We start from the raw sequence: 18731 nt of genomic DNA, 5'->3' as shown, positions 1-18731 counted from the left end.
CGAGTGAGTGTGGAGTGGAGCACTCGCTGTAACCTACAGGCGGGTGGGGTCCGTCCTTAGCCGCATGATGCGTGCAAATGGAATGGCTTTGACCTGATTTTCTCCAGTGCCGCCCCCCCCCCCCGTCGGCCATATCGGACGGACCAGGTGGAGGAAGCTGCTTTGCGTGCAGTGTCAGTCAGTCAGTCAGTCACCAGTCAGGCCAGCTCGCCGGCTCCGTAGCTCTACCGCCGTCAGCCACTACATCCAAGGTACATACACTGCATGATCGCAGGGGCAGTACATCATCCGTTACGTGCCTGCCTACCTACCTACCGCCACCTTCGACTACCTGCAGTCGCAACCTTCAACGTCCCGTCCCATTCATTGCAAGGAAGCTCACCACACCACCGAGCTCCCGCGACTTCCTGGGCCCTCACCAACCCAATTCACGTCGCCAAAAGTGCATGGCAGCTACAGTAGGAGACCACCAGCTGCACATCCATCTTTTACTTAGTGCTGGCTACCTGTTTTCTTCGATTGGGGTGTGCCCGCACTGACCTCCAGCTTCAGTTGGAATCCCATCCGCGCATCGCGCAACACCACCACCACCCTTGACCTACCCCTCCTCCAAGCCGAAGAGCACCCCTCCAGCTCTTCTCCCATATCTAACCGTCTCTCCCTCCAGCCATGGCGGTCAGATTTCGCCAATCGTCGCAGCAGCTTGCGCTTTGCGCCAGGCAGGCCCTCCGGACTACCACCCGGCCCGCATACCGTGCATCCCGCCTCCCCCGGGCCTCCCTCTCGTCCGCTCGCCAGCTACCTACCTCTCGGCTCTACTCGACACAATCGACCGAGAAGCCCGAACCCAAGAAAGATGACGACAACAAGTCGCCCAAGCCCGAGGAGGACGAGGAAGATTTCGAGCCCAAACGCCCCCTGCCCCCAGGATGGGTGCGCATGGAGAAGCAGGATCTCAAGGATTTCGATGCTTTCATTAAAAAGGCCGCACTGAAGACGGGAATCAAGATTGAGGGCCAGGATGTTATCCTCCAAGGCATCAAGCACTACGGCTGCCCAAAGGAGACGCGAGAGCTTCTGAAAAAGTGGATCAGTGGCAACATCACCATCTTTGAGCAGCTCAGGTGCATGAAGTCTCTGGTTATGCTGGCCAAGGATCTCGGTGAACATGAGGTCGAATACATGAGGAAGAACCCAAATGCAAAGTCTATCGCCAGTGGCTTCAATGACAACACTTTCACTTCGAACATGTCAGATTCCGACAGGAAAGCGCAGACGTCGGAGGAGCAGAATAAGCAAAGCGAAGGCAAGGAAGCCGGCCAACAGCAGTCCGACGGCCAACAAGGAAAGCAAAGTGGTGAGCAGCAAGGCCAGCAAGGGCCCAAGAGGCCTGGTGCTCAGGGCCAAGGTGGTCAAGAGCCTCCCCAGGGCTTTGACGGCGGCCTCATGAACTATGTTATTGGTACCGCTGTTCTGTTCTGGACCTACAAGGTGCTGTTCCCCGGCAACGACTCTCGCGAGATCACCTGGCAGGAACTGCGCAAGAACTTTCTGGAAAAGGGCCTGGTCGAGAAGCTCACGGTCGTCAAGGATCGTGTTATCGTGGATCTCAACAAGGAGGCTGTCAGGCAAATGTATCCCGACTCGCCCGCCGCTTCTCCCGGCTTCCACTACTACTTCACCATTGGCTCTATCGATGCTTTCGAGAGGAGGTTAGACGAGGCCCAGGCTGAGCTTGGGATTCCGCCAGCTGAGAGGATCCCTGTCAGCTATGCCAACGAATTCAGCTGGGGCAACATCATCCTTGCCTTCGGCCCTACCCTGGTGCTTGTGGGTTTGCTTGCCTACATTTCCAGGAGAGGTCCTGGCGGCGCTGGCGGCCCCGGTGGCATGTTCGGCATCGGCAAGAGCAAGGCCAAGATGTTTAATCACGATACTGCGGTCAAGGTCAAGTTCTCCGATGTCGCGGGTATGGATGAGGCCAAGGTCGAGATTATGGAGTTTGTCCAGTTCCTCAAGGAGCCCGAGCGCTTCCAGAAGCTCGGTGCCAAGATCCCTCGTGGTGCTATCCTGTCTGGTCCCCCCGGTACCGGTAAGACTCTGCTTGCCAAGGCGACTGCCGGTGAATCGCAGGTTCCCTTCTTCAGTGTCAGCGGTTCCGAATTCGTCGAGATGTTTGTCGGTGTCGGTGCGTCCCGTGTCCGTGATCTCTTTGCCACGGCGCGGAAGAACGCTCCCTGCATCATCTTCATCGATGAAATCGATGCCATTGGTCGGTCTCGTTCCGACGGCGGCTTCAGGGGTGGAGGAAACGACGAGCGCGAGGCTACCCTCAACCAGATTCTTACAGAGATGGATGGATTCAATACAACTGAGCAGGTAGTCGTCCTCGCCGGTACCAACCGACCCGACATCCTTGACAAGGCTCTTATGCGTCCCGGTCGCTTCGATAGACACATCAACATTGATAGGCCTACGATGAAGGGTCGTCAGGACATCTTCAAGGTCCATCTGGCCAAAATTGTGACCAAGGAGGATATCGAGTTCCTCACTGGCCGTCTCGCTGCCTTGACTCCTGGCTTCGCTGGTGCTGACATTGCCAACGTCGTCAACGAGGCTGCTCTTGTCGGTAAGTTTTTTCTTGACCTTGACTGTCGTATCCCCGCTTGATGTCATGTGCTAACAACGTGCATAGCTGCCAGAGCGAATGCGGAGACGGTCGAGATGATCCACTTCGAGCAGGCTATCGAGCGTGTCATTGGCGGTCTGGAGCGCAAGTCCCTGGTTCTCAGCCCCGAGGAGAAGAGGACAGTTGCCTACCACGAGGCCGGCCATGCCATTTGCGGCTGGTTCTTCCAGTGGGCCGACCCTCTTCTCAAAGTCTCCATCATTCCTCGTGGCCAGGGCGCACTCGGCTACGCTCAGTACCTGCCATCTGGTGACGCCTACCTCATGAACACCAAGCAGCTGATGGACCGCATGGCCATGACTCTTGGTGGCCGCGTGTCCGAGGAGCTTCACTTCCCCGTCGTGACAACGGGTGCCAGCGACGACTTCAAGAAGGTCACTCGCATGGCGCGCGCTATGGTGACGGAGTGGGGCATGTCCGAAAAGGTGGGCATGCTGCACTTTGACGACAGCGCGGAGCGGTTCCAGAAACCGTTTGCCGAGTCGACGGCGCAGGCCATCGATAGCGAGGTGAGACGCATCGTCGACGAGGCCTACAAGCAGTGCAAGGACCTCTTGACGGCCAAGAAGAAGGAGGTTGGCATGGTGGCCGAGGAGCTCCTCAGGAAGGAGGTTCTGTCGCGTGACGACCTCGTCCGCCTCCTCGGCCCCCGCCAGTGGCCCGACAAGGAGGAGTTCTCCAAGTACTTCCACGGCGAGCGCAAGAGCGCCCCACCACCATTCCCTACCGAGAACACCGATACTCCCGAGGAGCGGGGTCCGCAGCCGGCTATGAGGGAAGAGAAAGCTGACGCTACGGGCAACAAGGAGGGTGAGAGCAAGGAGCAAAGGTGATGGGAATGAGGGGATGAGGTAACAGAATGGCGGCGGTAGATGAGACGTGCGAGGGATGTAAAGAAGGAGAAGGAGTAGGGAAGTTGTTGTTGTTGTTTTAGCCATTATCCCCCAACTCAATGTTGTTGATGTTGATTTGTTCTGTACCACCAATTGTTATGTTTACCAAGGAGAATGGGGGGGCGTTTCTTGCACGCATTTTTATTTATTTGTTGTTCAAGAAGAGGATGAGAAAAGATTAAGGATGAAAGAGTGAAAGAGAAAGAGGTCATGATCCCCGACGTGTATGTGATGACACTTTATACCTGGCTCATTAGGTCTGTAACTGTACTACTCTACTCTTGTACTGATATCGAATTGAGGCTGGGACTTGGGAGAACGAAAAGAAAGAAAGCGGAGGAATATACATGTTACCTTTTCACATTCACACGAGAGTTGGTTGACAAGCAAGCGCACCAGTACATACTATAGCGAGCCTCGTTGTATCATTATTGAAATAGACGGGAGGAATAGGTAGGGACTGGGACGGGCATTGTTTGGAGTGAGTGCCCTGGCTATCATGGGCCTTGTACATGCTTGCATACAGAATGGATCTCTGGAAATCTCGTTGCAATTTTACTTGAAAGAAAAAAACGAAAACTTCAAACAAGTATATATCTGACAATTTAATGGTCAGAAACTGCCGGCGATACCAATATCCAACTGTGGCTGTCCTGAATCTAGTGTACTGTAGGGGAGATTAGTAGCAGCACATCAGCGGGCGTCGTCACCGATTGGCTGGAGGGAGGGACCCACTGTTTTCTCGCCGCCAAAGGAAGGACGGGGGGCGATCCGGGGAAGAGATGAAAGCCAAGAATTGACCGTCAACTGAATTTCGAAAACCTGGACAGGGCTGTGAAGAAAAGTAAGTGAGTACCTAGGAACGGAATGGGGGTTTCAATTATTGCATTGATCTCTTGTTACCGCCGTTTTTTCCCCCCTAGAGGCCGGTATTTTTGCCTTCAAGAAGCCAAGTTGAATGGTGACTACATCACAGAAGCTTTGTCTTGAACACTGCACACTCATGCACGCAGCGCCATCATCCATCACGGCGAGGGCGACGATTCAAATAACAGACGAGTCTTGCTTGGACTATCAAGATCTTGCCGAGGACCAGGTACCACGGCAACTATAAAGGTTCTACTTCGCTGGGCCGCAGCCCAGGAAGACCACGGAGCGGCGACGGCGCAGAAGATCTTTCTGACGCGTAGCTTTCACCAGCCACTCAGTTCCGCCAAGTTGAGCGACCGCTGAGATATAAGCTTCTTTGGAAAATTTTCACGATCACGGAAATCCAATGGCATCCATAACACACCCGGACCCCGGGACCGGAGCCGGAGCCGGAGCCGGAGCCGGAGGACTCCATATCAACCACACCACTACCGGAGCCGACCGCGAAGCCGAAAACCGCCACCACCGAACCCCCCGTACCGCAAAATGGTACAAAATCCATCTCTTCCGGGGCATGGTCAACGATCTCCGTCGTCGCGCCCCTTACTACCTCTCCGACTGGACCGACGCCTGGAACTACCGCGTAGTTCCCGCCACGGTATACATGTACTTTGCCAACATTCTCCCCGCCCTCGCCTTCTCGCTCGACATGTTCACCAAGACGGACCGGATGTACGGAGTCAATGAGGTGTTGCTTGCCAGTGTTTTGGGCGCCGTGGTATTCAGTGTCTTGGCTTGTCAACCGCTCGTCATAGTCGGTGTCACGGGGCCGATTACGGTTTTCAACTACACCGTTTACGACATCATGGAGCCGACGGGGACCAACTACATGGCCTTTATGTGCTGGATCGGTCTCTGGTCCTTGGTGTTTCACTGGATTTTGGCTGTCACCAACTCGTGCAACTGGCTGCGCTACGTCACGAGGTTTCCGTGCGATATTTTTGGATTTTATGTGGCGTTTATTTACCTGCAAAAGGGCGTTCAGGTGCTGCAGCGGCTAGGAGATGCAGCGCCGTTTTATCTATCGGTTGTGGTGGCGCTTTGCGTCTTTGCTATTGCGTATATCTGTGGCGAATTGGGCGGTAGCAGTCTGTTTAATCATACCGTTCGCGTCTTTCTAAAGGATTATGGGACGCCGTTGACAGTGGTGTTCTTCACGGGGTTTGTCCACTTTGGAAAGCTGGAGCATATCCATTTGGAGCACTTGGAGGTCAGCAAGGCGTTTTTCCCGACGCCTCATGAGGATGGCTGGATCAGAGGGTGGTTTATTCACTTTTGGGATATCCCCGTGGGACATGTCTTCTTGGCTATCCCGTTTGCTTTGCTGTTGACAATTCTTTTTTGGTTTGATCATAATGGTGGGTAGATGCCTTCCCCCCCCCCCCCCCCCCCCCCCAACCATTACACTTGATAATCTATGCTAACACCACAAACTACCACAGTCTCCTCCCTCATTGCCCAAGGCACTGAATTCCCCCTCCGCAAGCCCGCCGGCTTCCACTGGGATCTCTTTCTCCTCGGCCTGACCACCGGCGTCTCCGGCCTACTTGGCATCCCCTTTCCCAACGGCCTTATTCCGCAAGCACCCTTCCACACTGCCTCTTTGTGCGTCACCAAAGTCGTCACAAACGATGACACCGACGTCGACTCCTCTGAATCCAAGGGCCATCCTTCGGATTCATATCAATTCAAACCCATCTCCGTAGTCGAACAACGCGTCTCCAACCTCGCCCAAGGCCTGCTCACCTTGGGAACCATGACGGGTCCCCTCCTCGTCGTTTTACATCTAATCCCGCAAGGCGTGCTAGCAGGCCTCTTCTTCATCATGGGCTACCAAGCCTTGGCGGGGAACGGAATCACCCAAAAGCTTGTTTTCCTCTGCAAAGACAGTCGGCTGACCAACCCCAACCATCCGCTTAACAATAAGGCCCTGCGAAGAAGCCGGGTTTGGCTGTTTGTGATTATCGAGCTCATAGCGTTTGGAGCGACGTTTGCTATTACTCAGACTGTTGCCGCGGTGGGGTTCCCAGTGTTCATCTTTGCGCTGATTCCGGTTAGGGCGGTGTTGTTGCCGAGGTGGTTGAGTAAGGAGGAGTTGGCGGTGTTGGATGGGCCGACGGCTAGTCCGTTTACTATGGAGAGTGTTGGGGGGAGTTATGGTGGTGTTGAGGAGGAGGAGGAGGAGAGGGCGGAGGAAGGGGGCATGGGTGAGGAGAGTAGTGGTGGTGTTCTCTCTTCGGGAGCGGAGGGGAAAGGAAAAAGTCTAAGAAGGTGGCCGGTGAGATGAGCGCTGAGGAGTTGGCGGAGTTGGGATTGTCAGTTAATAGTGGTAGGGGCTCATTGCGCAGGGGTAGCATAGTGGTGGATGACATTCAGCAGCGGCAGAGTTAGGGGCAGGTGCATAGGAGAGGGCATCATCAAGCCATGAGGCAGTGGAACAGCAGAGAGATGATTAGATGGAAAGAATTTGGGTAATAGGTAATCGAATTCTCCTTGAAGGATATGGAGGTGTAAAGGGCGGTAATTATAGGGAAGAAGAGACATAAAGAAAGCTGATCAATAGAGATAGCCGTGTAGATATACGTTGGACCGCATGTATATATATATATCTAAATAGTAATGACTAGTCATGCGCCTCACATAAAACAACTCTCCTTTGGATACGGTAGCTGTCAAGTTTACTTTTTCTTCCCGATGTTAGGCATATTAGCTTTAAACCATCAGACTAGTCCATATGTCCACTTACTTTGCGATTTCAGAGACCGCGATGCCTCCGGGCATAGTTCCAAGCTTTGACGACGCGAACAGAGCTAGTCATGTAACGGGATTCGGTATTTTGCCTTCTTGTAGCTGATGATGGCACATGTGCTCACACTTGATCCACCTCATTCGTCCCGATCTGATCGTGAAGGCAGATGGGAGCTTGTCACCTCAGCTTCATTACCTCCCTCAGTTGTAGCTTCCGAAACGAAAAAAAAAAAAAAAAAAAAAAAAAAAAAAAAAACACCGTGTTCCACCCATCCCTCATCCGAGTATCTACCTCTACGGACACCCTGCCGAAGGGCTCACCAATACTATGTGCTTCAACGGCCGGCTGTTGTTGTTTTCCCTTCTTTCTGTGGGAAAGCAACTGGAGTGAAAAGTCAAGGCGTCTGAACAAACCTCCCGTCAAAGCTTTCTTTCCTCTTCTCCTTCTTCTATCTCTTTATGTTTTTCCTTTCCCTGTCTCCTTGCTCTTGCGGTGTTCTTATTGCGAACCCCTTGGCTCTTTCCCTGTACCCCCAACTTGGCTGTTTTCTTCGATTGTTCCTTCCTCTCTATCTCCTTTGCGCATACTTATGACCTTTGTAGACCCTTGCTCTCTGCTCCTCATCTTCTAGAGCTACGGATAGTAATTCGTTCTTTCCGTCTGTTGCCGGCGTCGGGAATTCGTGGTGTTGTTGGAGAATTGTCAATCGGGTGGTCGTGCCGAGATGGCGAGTGCACTCTGTGGTTTAGTTGTCTTGTGTAACTCGTGATAGTTTAGGTTGTTTAGTGTCCCTCTTCTCTTCTCGCTGTACAGACCAGAAATGCTCAGAGCGCTTCCTCAAGAGCGAGGTTATAAAACATCAAGGATGGAGTGGGCGCTTTGTACCCATTACCTTGCTCTGGATTCATCAAAACGCACAAGAAGTCTCATGTCATCGAACAATATAAACACAAATCTTAGCTGACATTATCACTATCAACTCAACCATGCAACTCCCAAAATGAGAGCGCTCTCGAAAACCATTGGCAAGCTACTTTCAGTCTAATACCATCTATGATTGTGCTTCTTGTTCATCACGAGTCTGGCGTACAGACGGACCTGCCTACCCCCTTCTCCCTCCGTATCAGTCCCCTTTCATGGCTGCCCATGGTCGCGAGATCCATAGTTCGTCCAGGTACCGTCGGCTTCTGCTTGCCGGACGCCGCTCTCGACTCACCTGGGCAGCCGCATGGAGTGACTTACTGTGATTAGTGTAACCTCTACTCAACAGCATCGGTACCAACGACAACGACTACCACGGCCCTAGCGAGAAGGAATGCACTTGCTCTCTAGCGTCGTCTTCTTGTGGATTTACTGGTCAGCCAGTCGCTTCATGCACATTCGGACGTTTTCAGAACAAACGGCCCGGATGATCACGAAGAGTGACCGACACTCGGGCGACCAACATAGAATAGGCCATTGCTTGGTTTTGTTGAACTACGGAGAAGCCGGGTTGTGGCGTCACAGGCAAACTGTTGTTTATCGCTAAGTAATCACCGGAAGCCGGGATGTTGGTCCCTGTCCCGTGCCTTTCCAAACGCCGCAGCGGCTGGTAGACAGAGAGAGCGGTTGGTTGGCGCTCAAAATCAGATCTGGTTGACTGCCCTTGCTTTGGAGCATTTAGAGGACATCTCCATCCACTACACATTGAAGCCCCCAACACAATTAAACACCAGACGTTGACATGTCTAGACATTTCAGACCTCTCTCGTCCATCAATATTATCCCGACTAGTGGTAACGACTGTGGACGCCCACACCATGGAGCCTGGACCGAATCCGTGGCCCATCCGTACATGTTGGTCAGGGCCAGAACTTGGAGCTCACGCCAAATGCCCTGCAGCGTCAGGCATCCAGCCCTGGCGTCTGCTGATTCCGACGGCTTAGGAGGTGAACATGGCCTAATTCTTGGATTCCTCCAACATGAGAGATAAATTAATCCGTCAAGGGTGGAGCAGATGTCCCAAGAGCTCTGCATTCGCCTGGGACAGCCCATGACGCTCAGCCAGGCACAGTAATTTAGCCGGAAGGTGAAGTACATTGATCCGACCCATATGAGCACTCCTCTTGGTCATACGATGGTCACGGAAACGCTGAAGGTGGACTTTGGTAATGGCCTACATGGGTAGCCTGAAAGTGTTGGGTACGAGATGAGAGAGAGAGAGGTCGACATCATCTTGTTCTTGTATGATGGTCCGCCAGTCTGGGCAACTCGGATGGCGCAACACCGGTTCGGCCCATAGATAATGCACCCGAACGAAACCCAGTACAGGTCAGTTAGTCCGAGATTATGGTAATGAGCGAGGAGCTGAGCCTGGAAGTGTCTGTGATGATGATGCCGAACCGCCGTCACCCGGCAACGTTGCACTTGCATAGCGGGGGACAAGCACTGCGGAGACTAGCACAGGACCCGACCCAAGGTTGAACCATGCGGACTTTGGATCCCATATTATCCATCATATGTATACCTCGACCTGCCTCAACTACCTATAACCGGTAGGTGGTTTTCGCCAAGCCAGGTACTCGGGTAGCGAGAGCGAGGCCGTCCACTGATTCGGGCTGTTTGTCGTCTGATTGCCGTTGACGTGACGTGGTCAGAGAATTGACGTCCGGATTCAGGTCAGTATCGTTGGAGATGCCACTGTTGCTAAGCAGTGCCTGAAACCGTGATGCAGTGGATGATGGAAGAACTGAATCGTTCATACCTAGCGAGATGCCATGCCGGTCAGGTTACGTACGGCAATTGCGTCCTGCCAAATGCGTGCCTGCTCTCGGCTGGAGAGTCCATGTGGGTCGCATCCCGTCAAACAAATGGACAAGTGGGGCCAGGCACATACACTAGTGTAGAAAGATATGGTCTGTGCGCATATAATGACTGTGGTCGTCTCGGGCTCTTTCCGTACGATCGGCCCCGGGCCGTCAGGGTTGAAGGAAGCGCAACCGTGACAAATGTCAACGACGGCCAACAACAAAGGGCAATGACTACCTGAAGTAACATGACAAGCGCCATCTTGAGCAACTTGAGGGCAGCGACAGCTCGGTTTTGCAGTGACCCTCTTTCCTCCTGTCTTCCATCGACTGCAGTGTCGTCCAGTCGAACCGTTGACTGCTTTCCGGCTTCCTTCCCAACATCATCACACTCGGCTCCCGTCGTCAATTTCGGTGCCGTGTGTTTGCATTGAGCAGTTCGTCCACTGTCATCTTGGCTTCCCACCCATTTCCTGTCGCCTTCCTCTTTGAGCCAGTCGGCATAATCCTCTTCCTGGACACTACGCTACGTTCAACAGCGGACATCGACGGCAAATTCACCTCGTCTCGTTCATTCCAGCCACACCGGGGCTCACGTAGTAGTCATGCTGCCCCGGCTGTTTCAATCGATCGGACCAGCGCAGCACGCCGGCATGGCCGCTGCGCACACGACCTTTTTCGCATGAGCATGCCACAGTAGCCACACGGCAGCCATGTCTACCACTGCCGTAGTAGGGTGGGAATGCGCTCATGGACTTCGGACATGATCTCCGCGCCAGAGCCCGACGACAGCCAGCACCGGCCGCATTCCACTGACCCTCATGAACCCAACAACCCTCCGAGCTCGTCGGCAACCGTTGCCGTCAAGCCATGCCGTCTTCAGCTCCTCACTCAGCGGCCGCGTCTCTTCAAGTACCGATAGGCGGTAGGTAGCTTTCGTACGGTCCGGATCCTCATTTCATATGCCCATACGGTACGACAGACTCCAGACTCTTCTGTTGTTGCACACCTGGCCCGCCACCTCGGAAGCCTCATCAGCCTCTACCCCTGAACGATAATCGCACCGCTTTCCTTGGAGTGGCAGCGGCAGTATGCGCTGGGTACGGCTACCCACTACGCCCATGTGCCGTCTCAGGCTTCGGTTTGGCATGCTCCTCGTTCCGCTCCTGGGCCCGGATTGCTCTTGGAGCTGGCCCTGCCATGTTGTGCAACCTGGACCCATCCTTTATGTCGGTCGTCCACAGTACTTCTCGCCATGTTACCCTTCCTGTTAGACATGGCTGAGCGTCGTCGAGTTTGGATGAGGAAACGGTGTAGCAGTGTAACAAGTCCTCCCGTGGGGACAATCTGGTTGACTACAGCGCCATTCTGGACCAATCGATTTTCACCACTCCCTTCTCTGCCGGATACCAGCGAGTGACCCCTTCACTTCGGCCCCATCCTTTTCGTCTTGCCAAACTTCATTCCGAGCGGTGACACGGCATACCCTTTGGTGCTTGCAAAGCCCACAGCGAGATGCAAGATAGGCCACACAAATGCCATGCCCATGCCATGTTTTCTGCAGCTTGTCACCTACAGGACACCACATCCATGGACCAGTCCCGTCCTGGTTACACGAATCAAGCCAACGGGCTTGCAGAGACGCCTTAGCTTTCTCAGCGAGCCAGTACGCACATGAGGATAGCCGTTTCTGTGTATCTCGACAACTCACAAAGCTGAAGAAATGGGCCCTGCTCAACAGTGGCCCGTCCGACAATCAGAGCTGGACAGTGGCTCTCCCGATTCTTCGGAGGGGACGACAAAAAGTAGACCAAAACTGGTCACGGTGGCCCACTGCCCCATCAACCTGACTTCGGGTCCAACCGCCCACGTCGCATTTGCGGTATCGGTTAACCCGTCCAAAATCTGAGAAGACCAGGAGATTTGCCACCTTCCCCGGATTCTCAATAAAACGACATGAACTACAACCCCGTAGCCTCAGTCAAGGACCAGCAGCTATGATGAAGAGCCGAACATAATCATATTGACCTAGGAGACATACATACAACCTTGTCTGTCCCGCACCGATGGAGTGAGCCAGCAGCCTGTGGTTGCAACAAGTCGTCGGTGCTGCAGTGACATACTCCGCAAAACCTTCTTTTGCAGAGTAACCTATCACTGATGAGTAATGTAATGGCTCTGATGTTTCATTCCGCTGTGCTCATACAAATGATCATAAAACTCCGATCAGGGCTGCCGCAACCCGCCAATGGGTGTTTAATCGTCGTCTACATGCCAGGCTTTCCGGAAAGCAATGACGATACAGCAACATGAAGTCGTCTGGAAATTCTAGCACCAGATTTAGGCATGCATTCCGCATCTTCCGCAGGCATCTATCCATAAGAGCACTGGAAGAATCGCGACACGAGAGATTCAATCACAATCAGCTGCGAACAGATGGCACAAGAGAGAGTGGTATCGCCAGGCATGCTGGCATGCTGTTTTCCGGAATGGAAGCTTTCCAAAGTCCGCGGGATGTCCCGCTTACTGTTTCCTTTTCTTCCTCGCGGCATGGCGACTACATCAAACCCAAGACCAGGTTTGCGCTGGTTGTAAGGGATGAAGCAAGAGCCCATGCCACCCGAACAGCTATGTACCCCAACTCCCAATCGTCGTGTGACATTTGTGACTCTTCCATTCTTCTTCCCTCCCTCCCTCCTCCCGGGTTTCCATCACACACACCCCAGACCCTTGACCTCTAGCAAGCTCTTAAGCACGTCAGATCCAACGCATATCTCCCCAGTCTAACTCCTGCCCTTGCTAGTGCAATGCTTGTTTGAGCTGAGAGGATACGGCGTGTACAATCCAGCCCTGGTTTGTTTGTTAGGCTGGCACAAAAGAGTCAAAGCGTTACTGGATATAGTATAGCCTTCGGCTTTTTATCAGGGAAAACGCTGTGAAATTGAGGTCTTGAAGTCTTGAAGGCCCCGAAGCAGACGGACAGAGGTATAAGAGCACACCCGTCAGAGACTTCTGTAGCGTTATAACTCTTCTTATTGTTCTACATCGCTTCAAACAGAGGACCCTCCCTCTTCTGGAAGGCCATGAAGAACTCCAAACCTACCCTGCTCGAACCAAAGTCACACACACCGAAAAAAAAAAAAAAAAAAAAAAAAGAAAAAAAAAAGAAATGGTAGAAGATCAGGTCATCAGGTTACCCAAGGTGCGGCAATGGAATGAAATCACGGCAGACAAGCCATCGTCAAATGGGACGGTTTGTCATCTGCCCGCACTGCCTCTGGATGTCTGTTCCTGCTCCTCTCAACCCCCCAAACATATCACTCGCTATCCAAACACACACACCGTTGGCCCGATGGCCCGTCGTGAACATAAGCTCTCATCCTCGAAGTCTGCTGTAGTTTGAACGGAAGGAAGCATCCGACTCCATTACCAAGAAAAAAGCAGAGTACCATCACTCATCACAAAGCCGTTCGTACCTGGCATGCATAGCCCTTGCATGATATGGAGGCCAAACGAAACGAAACAAAGAGGTTACATCGGCGAGCCATAACCGTATTTCGAGGAAGCCAGATTGGGTTCTTGACTTTGTTTGAAAATTTTCGCGCTGCTACCCCGGACGTTGTCACATTTCCTTACGACGTCAAAGGAAAGGAAAACAAAACGGAGGAGAACGCCGGCAGAGCAAATATCGTAGTGTGTTTGACCAAAAAAGAGAAAGAAAAAAAGGGAAAGAAGTGGAGATGATCAGATTCTCAATGTCCAGTTGGCTCCAGCCAGCGACATTGACCAAAACGGAAAAACATACAATCCTTTGAGCTGTTCAGTCTAGCTCATTGGTTTCAACGAGCGTTACCGGTATAATCGTTCGTTCATGTTTCGGCTTGTGTAGGGTGCCGAAGTAGATCGATCAAGGAAAAGAAGACAATCGTCGCATTAGTGGCGACCCCTAGATGCCGGTAAACCCCGTCACATCGTTTTGTCCCGGCCATGGGTGACTACAAACATTCTTGATACTAGTAAAAAAAAAGCAATCAAGGGCCCTAGTGGAAGTTAAACACTGGAATTTAGGCTTGCGTGGAAACCAGTGCAGTGCTTTGTGGGTTGAAACTAGTACAGTACCTGTAAGGCACAAGCCATTGAATACACTTACGCCGAGTTTTGAACCCTGCTGCTACCACCACCCCCAACCGCCCAAGATGCTACTGACTCCTCCATATGGATCACCTCAAAGGATAGCTCTTGAAAAAACTACCCTCTCGAGAAATCCACGGTAGTCGTAAACTTTGCCACCCCGCGAGGGCCCCTCAATACCAAGCTCATACATATTGCGAAAAATGGTAAATCCATGGAGAGAATCCAAAGGACAATATTAAAATAACAAAACAAGGGAACTAGAGTAATTCGTGAAAGCATCCAAAAATCCGCCGTGGTATATAAATAATGATGCCAGCGAGACATGGGACAAACAAGCCGAAGTGTCTTTTCAGTAACCGTGAATATCAAATGCCACGATTACAACAAACCAATCGTCAACATATTCCACGTACTACTCAAAAGCACATTGCCACCCGACTCTCTGGTCAAAAACAACAAAACCTCCAGCAGTGACCCACAAAGACTGACCCGATTTTAAAGTATATATGGTCGTCCACGTCGATTCGGAAGTAGAAAGGAAAAGTGTCTGCATGTCGTAAATATTTAAACCGCCGCCCCATATGCCCCGATTCTCTGTGCACCAGCGCCAGTAGGCGCCGTTCCCGAATATCTCCGCTTCCGCTTCATGCCTAGGGGGTCATTCACAGAATAGTCATCGGTGGTGCGGTGGTGGCTTGCCGGATTGTTATGACCATGACCGTGACCTAGCCCCAAGACACTCGCACCAAAATTATCTCTCAATGACTGCGTATCCCTCGAACTTCCTCCACCATTAGACATGCTGCTGGCCTGAAACGCTTGCGAGAAGTCGTTGGGAAGGGCAATTGGAGCGCTCATCTGCGGGATGGTATAGTCTGTGGCCCCTGCCGATGGTGGTGGCCTGTAAGGTGATGTTCGGGAAAGGGAGTAATCGGCGGGCGCGGAGAGGGGTGCGGAAGGAAAGCTCGACGCAGAGTAGTTTGAAGGGGCGCCGCCACTGCCTAGCTGAGCAGTAGACAATGCACGGGTAGAAGTTGGCGAATGTGCTGTTGACTGTAAGCTGTTGGCTCCTACAGCCGAGCGAAATTGCGTTCGTAGATCGAGACCAAAAGGCAGGGAGGCCGAGGAAGCACTCAAGCGCGAATTTCTGCGAGAGTTGTTTTGAAGACTAGATGACTGGTAGTTGGGATAACTCAAGTGAGTAGGCGACTGGGCGGTCGATCCTATGTGAAGCTGATCAGCCATTAGATATGAGAAGAGTAAGGCTCAATCGAATGACAGCTTACCCGCATAGTGAGTTGGATCATAGCTTCCCAAGTTAGATGTGGAGGTACTGTTCATATGATCCTGGTGGTACAGGTTTTGCGGCCTGCTGTTCATTGTGGGCGAAGTGTTGCTACCGTGATAGGTTGTATAATCAAGGGACTCGCCTTTCCATGACATACTAGTTCGTAGTGGAGACTGAAGTGTTTCGGCGCGAGACCTATTTGTGGTCTCTCGAAGTTGAAGAGGTTGTAATGTGCGTATTTGGTGTTGTGAATGATGATTATGCATATGTACGCTCGCGTCGAGTCCAGGTTGTCGTGCAAATGGATTTAACGACCGTGCTCCAGCACTCAACGACGCCGAGAGATGGTTACTGTATCCGTATCTATCGGTAGAAGGGGGCGACATTGGTGAAAGAGTGTCTGGGTTGTTGAGCGAGTTCGAGGGATTGAAGCCTATACTTCCGAACGCTGGGCTCATACCGGTCGATGAGAGATGGTCATTGGTATCAGATCGCCGCACGTCCACCATAAGCGGTCTCATCATGTGGTCTGCATAAGACGAGGCAGCAAAATCAACGGGCGAGGTCAAGGGTGTCCCGAGACCGTGAACCGCTCCGTAAGGGGCATGAAGTGCCTGGACATTGTCGAAGTCGTCGGGAACCGCCCTCATTTTCATGACACGGTCCCTTTCGTCCGCTGTCAAGCGCTTGATTTTTGCTCGCCTGGCAATTGGTTAACCCACGGACCGAGCTATTGGCTCTGTATCGAGAAACTTACCGATTCTGGAACCAGACTTGCACCTGACGAGGGCTCAAGCCGGGTATTTCTCGAGAAAGTCGTTCTCTATGCGCGGCATCAGGGTGGGGCTGTTTAGCAAACTCGCTCATTAAGAATCGTGTCTGCTGGTGGGTGAGCCTGCGCATGTCAGTATCTGGTTCTATGCCTTGCGAGTTGCAGTCTGGATTACCTGAACCGCTTCATCTTCCGGCGTTGTGCTGTTCTCTCCGCTGCTGTTTGCGGCTGTGCTTGCGCCTGAGGCTCTTCTTCCACATCGCCATCTATCATTTCTTCATCATCCAACACATCGTCATCTTCATCTTTGATCGTCGACTGAGCTTCATTCACTGACTGTGCTGTGGATAATTTTGGTTCGTGCGCGGCTGAAGAGACCGAGCTTAGTGGATGGGAGCCGAGCGAAATATTAGGTGTTTCTGTCGACATATGGGATCCTCCGTGTGCCGTCTCAGAAGCCTTTTGAGTGTACAACTCGCTGTGATCTCCTACCTGCTCAACACCTGGGGATGGCCGCTTCGGTTGCCGCAGACCTAGAGGATCGGCTCTGTGTCCTAATGGCGAAATAACCCGCTTGAGCGGTTCGACCTTTGGAGGACTGCCTGGGCCAACCACGGATCGCGGTTGAGCTTGGGAATTCGCATTGTCTGTCGAGCTTGAGACGTGTTCGTATGACTGCGAGAAGAGACTGTTGTCGCCTGGCGGAAGGAATGAATACTGGCTCTGCCAGTCCGACTGCGTCGCAGGGTCAAAGTTCGACATACGTAGACTGTCTGCCGACCTTAAATAAGGTGTTCCGAACTTGCTGATAGACCAAGGACTTTGCTCCGTAGCGCCTTGCCTGGACGTAACGAGCATTGGAATGACAAAATCTCCCGGAGTATGCGACAAATCTAGGGCTCTTTGGTGAGATCACTGCTGGTCCTTATTGTGCCACGGGAAGCACGATACGCTGACTTCTGTTTCTCGGAGAGCCTTAAACAAGGTTGATGTAGCGAGCGAAGCCAACGGTATTAGGCTGATAGTGCTGGTTTTAGAAGTTCCAAGCGTACGTCGATGTCTGCTTGCTTCGCGATGGCAACTGCTATCCTGAAGGTTCGATGTTGCTGGGGACTAGTGCTAAGCTGGGATGATTCAAGGACCAAGTGATCATGGGATTGTGTCGACAATCTTGGGATCCAAACCCGTGGTGCTAGGTTATTGCTGGTTTAAACGAGACAGAAAGCTCTGGGGAACGGGGTGAAGAAGTGCTCGTCGTGTGTACAGCGTTTGGGTAGGTGTGTTGTACCAAAACACTAGATTTGACCAGTCAAAATGAAGATCGAAACGAAGCAGTGGTATGAGTAAACCGGCTGGTGAGACGGTTACTAGTCCACCGATTTACTAGTAAATGCTCCAACAAACCCTTGTTGATGCTGTAGTCGGTTGGGCAATGATGGTCTCTCTTTGACAGATAAAGAGGGGGGTGTTGGCAAGAGTGTCTAAGAACGGTTGGCGTCAAAATCCTTCTAGGATACTGTTCATCGTCCTTGAAGACCCTCGTCAAGGACAGCCAGATCCAGAACGTTCAAAATATTGTGGGGTGTCCGTGAAAATAATAAGGCCTTCGCTTTGATGTCTGTTTGGCTGGTAGGACAGGTGTAGGATTAATACCGGCGAAGCCCCCGATTCACACGGAGAAGGGTCGAGGCAGGCTCCAAATACAGACAGGGTCCGCACGGGAAGCCACAACAAAATTGGCCAGAATTTGGGTATGGGGTATCAGAGGACCAGGTACCTGACTACGGTTACTCGGTAAGGCGAGCCCTTTGGGGGCGTGTTTGAAAGGATCCCTGAAATAGAGGCAAGCCGCAACTAATCGCCTCTGGTATGTATAATGGGGGACGGTCGACGACGGACGGCACAGCTGAGCCACACCGTTATATGCGCTGGCTCTGATTGTCGACCTGTAACGACAGGGCTATATTGATCTGTCTAAGATCATAGCAGTCTCGGCTGAATGGCTAATGCTGTGCCATTAAGGTGTTTGGACCACCCGTGGCATCCCTCCATGGTATCATCCGTGAGCAGGCTATAACGGAACAGAAGAAAAACCAACAACTTGAACGGCGAGTAGCAAGGGAAGCCATATGGGAAGAGTAGAAGTCTGCTTCAGCAGCGAGGAAACGGTATGGCAAGCGCCGTGGTGAGCCCAGAACAAGGTTGCAAGGGGACAAGGAGTGCATGGATACTGGCCGAGAAATATAGGCAAGGGCTTGTGGGCCAATGAGGCTGGCGCAAACATCCGACACTCGCGGAGGCAAGACAAGGTCGTTCAACCGTAGCCTGCAGGCAAGCACTTGCGAGGACGCCGGTAACGCACCTCAACTTGCGTTATGGGCAGAAAGTGATCTCACTGTCTCACAGAGGAGACGGAACATAACCCAGCGCGGTCAGCTGGAAACCCGTTACCATAGCTTTGTAGTATGGGATCGGGGGGTGATTGCAGAA

The 18731-nt window shown here is 52.4% G+C and overlaps 4 protein-coding genes across 4 annotated transcripts; 2 read left to right on the top strand and 2 right to left on the bottom strand.

Moving 5' to 3' along the window:
• Positions 1 to 126: 126 nt before the first annotated feature.
• Positions 127 to 3991, top strand: map-1 (matrix mitochondrial AAA protease-1). Its single transcript, XM_951663.2, has 2 exons — positions 127 to 2629; positions 2696 to 3991. The coding sequence occupies exons 1-2, from the start codon at positions 670 to 672 to the stop codon at positions 3520 to 3522; spliced, it is 2787 nt and encodes a 928-aa protein (XP_956756.1). The 5' UTR covers positions 127 to 669; the 3' UTR covers positions 3523 to 3991.
• Positions 3992 to 4386: 395 nt separating this feature from the next.
• On the top strand, positions 4387 to 7151 carry NCU01480 (anion exchange family protein). The gene is made up of 2 exons (XM_951664.3): positions 4387 to 5870; positions 5955 to 7151. The coding sequence occupies exons 1-2, from the start codon at positions 4859 to 4861 to the stop codon at positions 6797 to 6799; spliced, it is 1857 nt and encodes a 618-aa protein (XP_956757.3). The 5' UTR covers positions 4387 to 4858; the 3' UTR covers positions 6800 to 7151.
• Positions 7152 to 8706: 1555 nt separating this feature from the next.
• On the bottom strand, positions 8707 to 10052 carry NCU17016 (hypothetical protein). Its single transcript, XM_011396539.1, has one exon. It carries the CDS (start codon positions 9338 to 9340, stop codon positions 8966 to 8968), a length of 375 nt encoding a protein of 124 aa, XP_011394841.1. The 5' UTR covers positions 9341 to 10052; the 3' UTR covers positions 8707 to 8965.
• Positions 10053 to 14092: 4040 nt separating this feature from the next.
• On the bottom strand, positions 14093 to 18109 carry NCU09556 (hypothetical protein). The gene is made up of 4 exons (XM_953682.2): positions 16417 to 18109; positions 16227 to 16364; positions 15468 to 16171; positions 14093 to 15404 (listed from the first exon to the last, which is right to left on the bottom strand). Exons 1-4 carry the CDS (start codon positions 17097 to 17099, stop codon positions 14746 to 14748), a joined length of 2184 nt encoding a protein of 727 aa, XP_958775.2. The 5' UTR covers positions 17100 to 18109; the 3' UTR covers positions 14093 to 14745.
• Positions 18110 to 18731: the final 622 nt, after the last annotated feature.

Source organism: Neurospora crassa, linkage group V (assembly GCF_000182925.2).
Source record: "Neurospora crassa OR74A linkage group V, whole genome shotgun sequence".
In the NCBI taxonomy this organism is placed as follows: domain Eukaryota; kingdom Fungi; phylum Ascomycota; class Sordariomycetes; order Sordariales; family Sordariaceae; genus Neurospora; species Neurospora crassa.
This window is presented reverse-complemented; position numbering and strand designations above follow the sequence as displayed.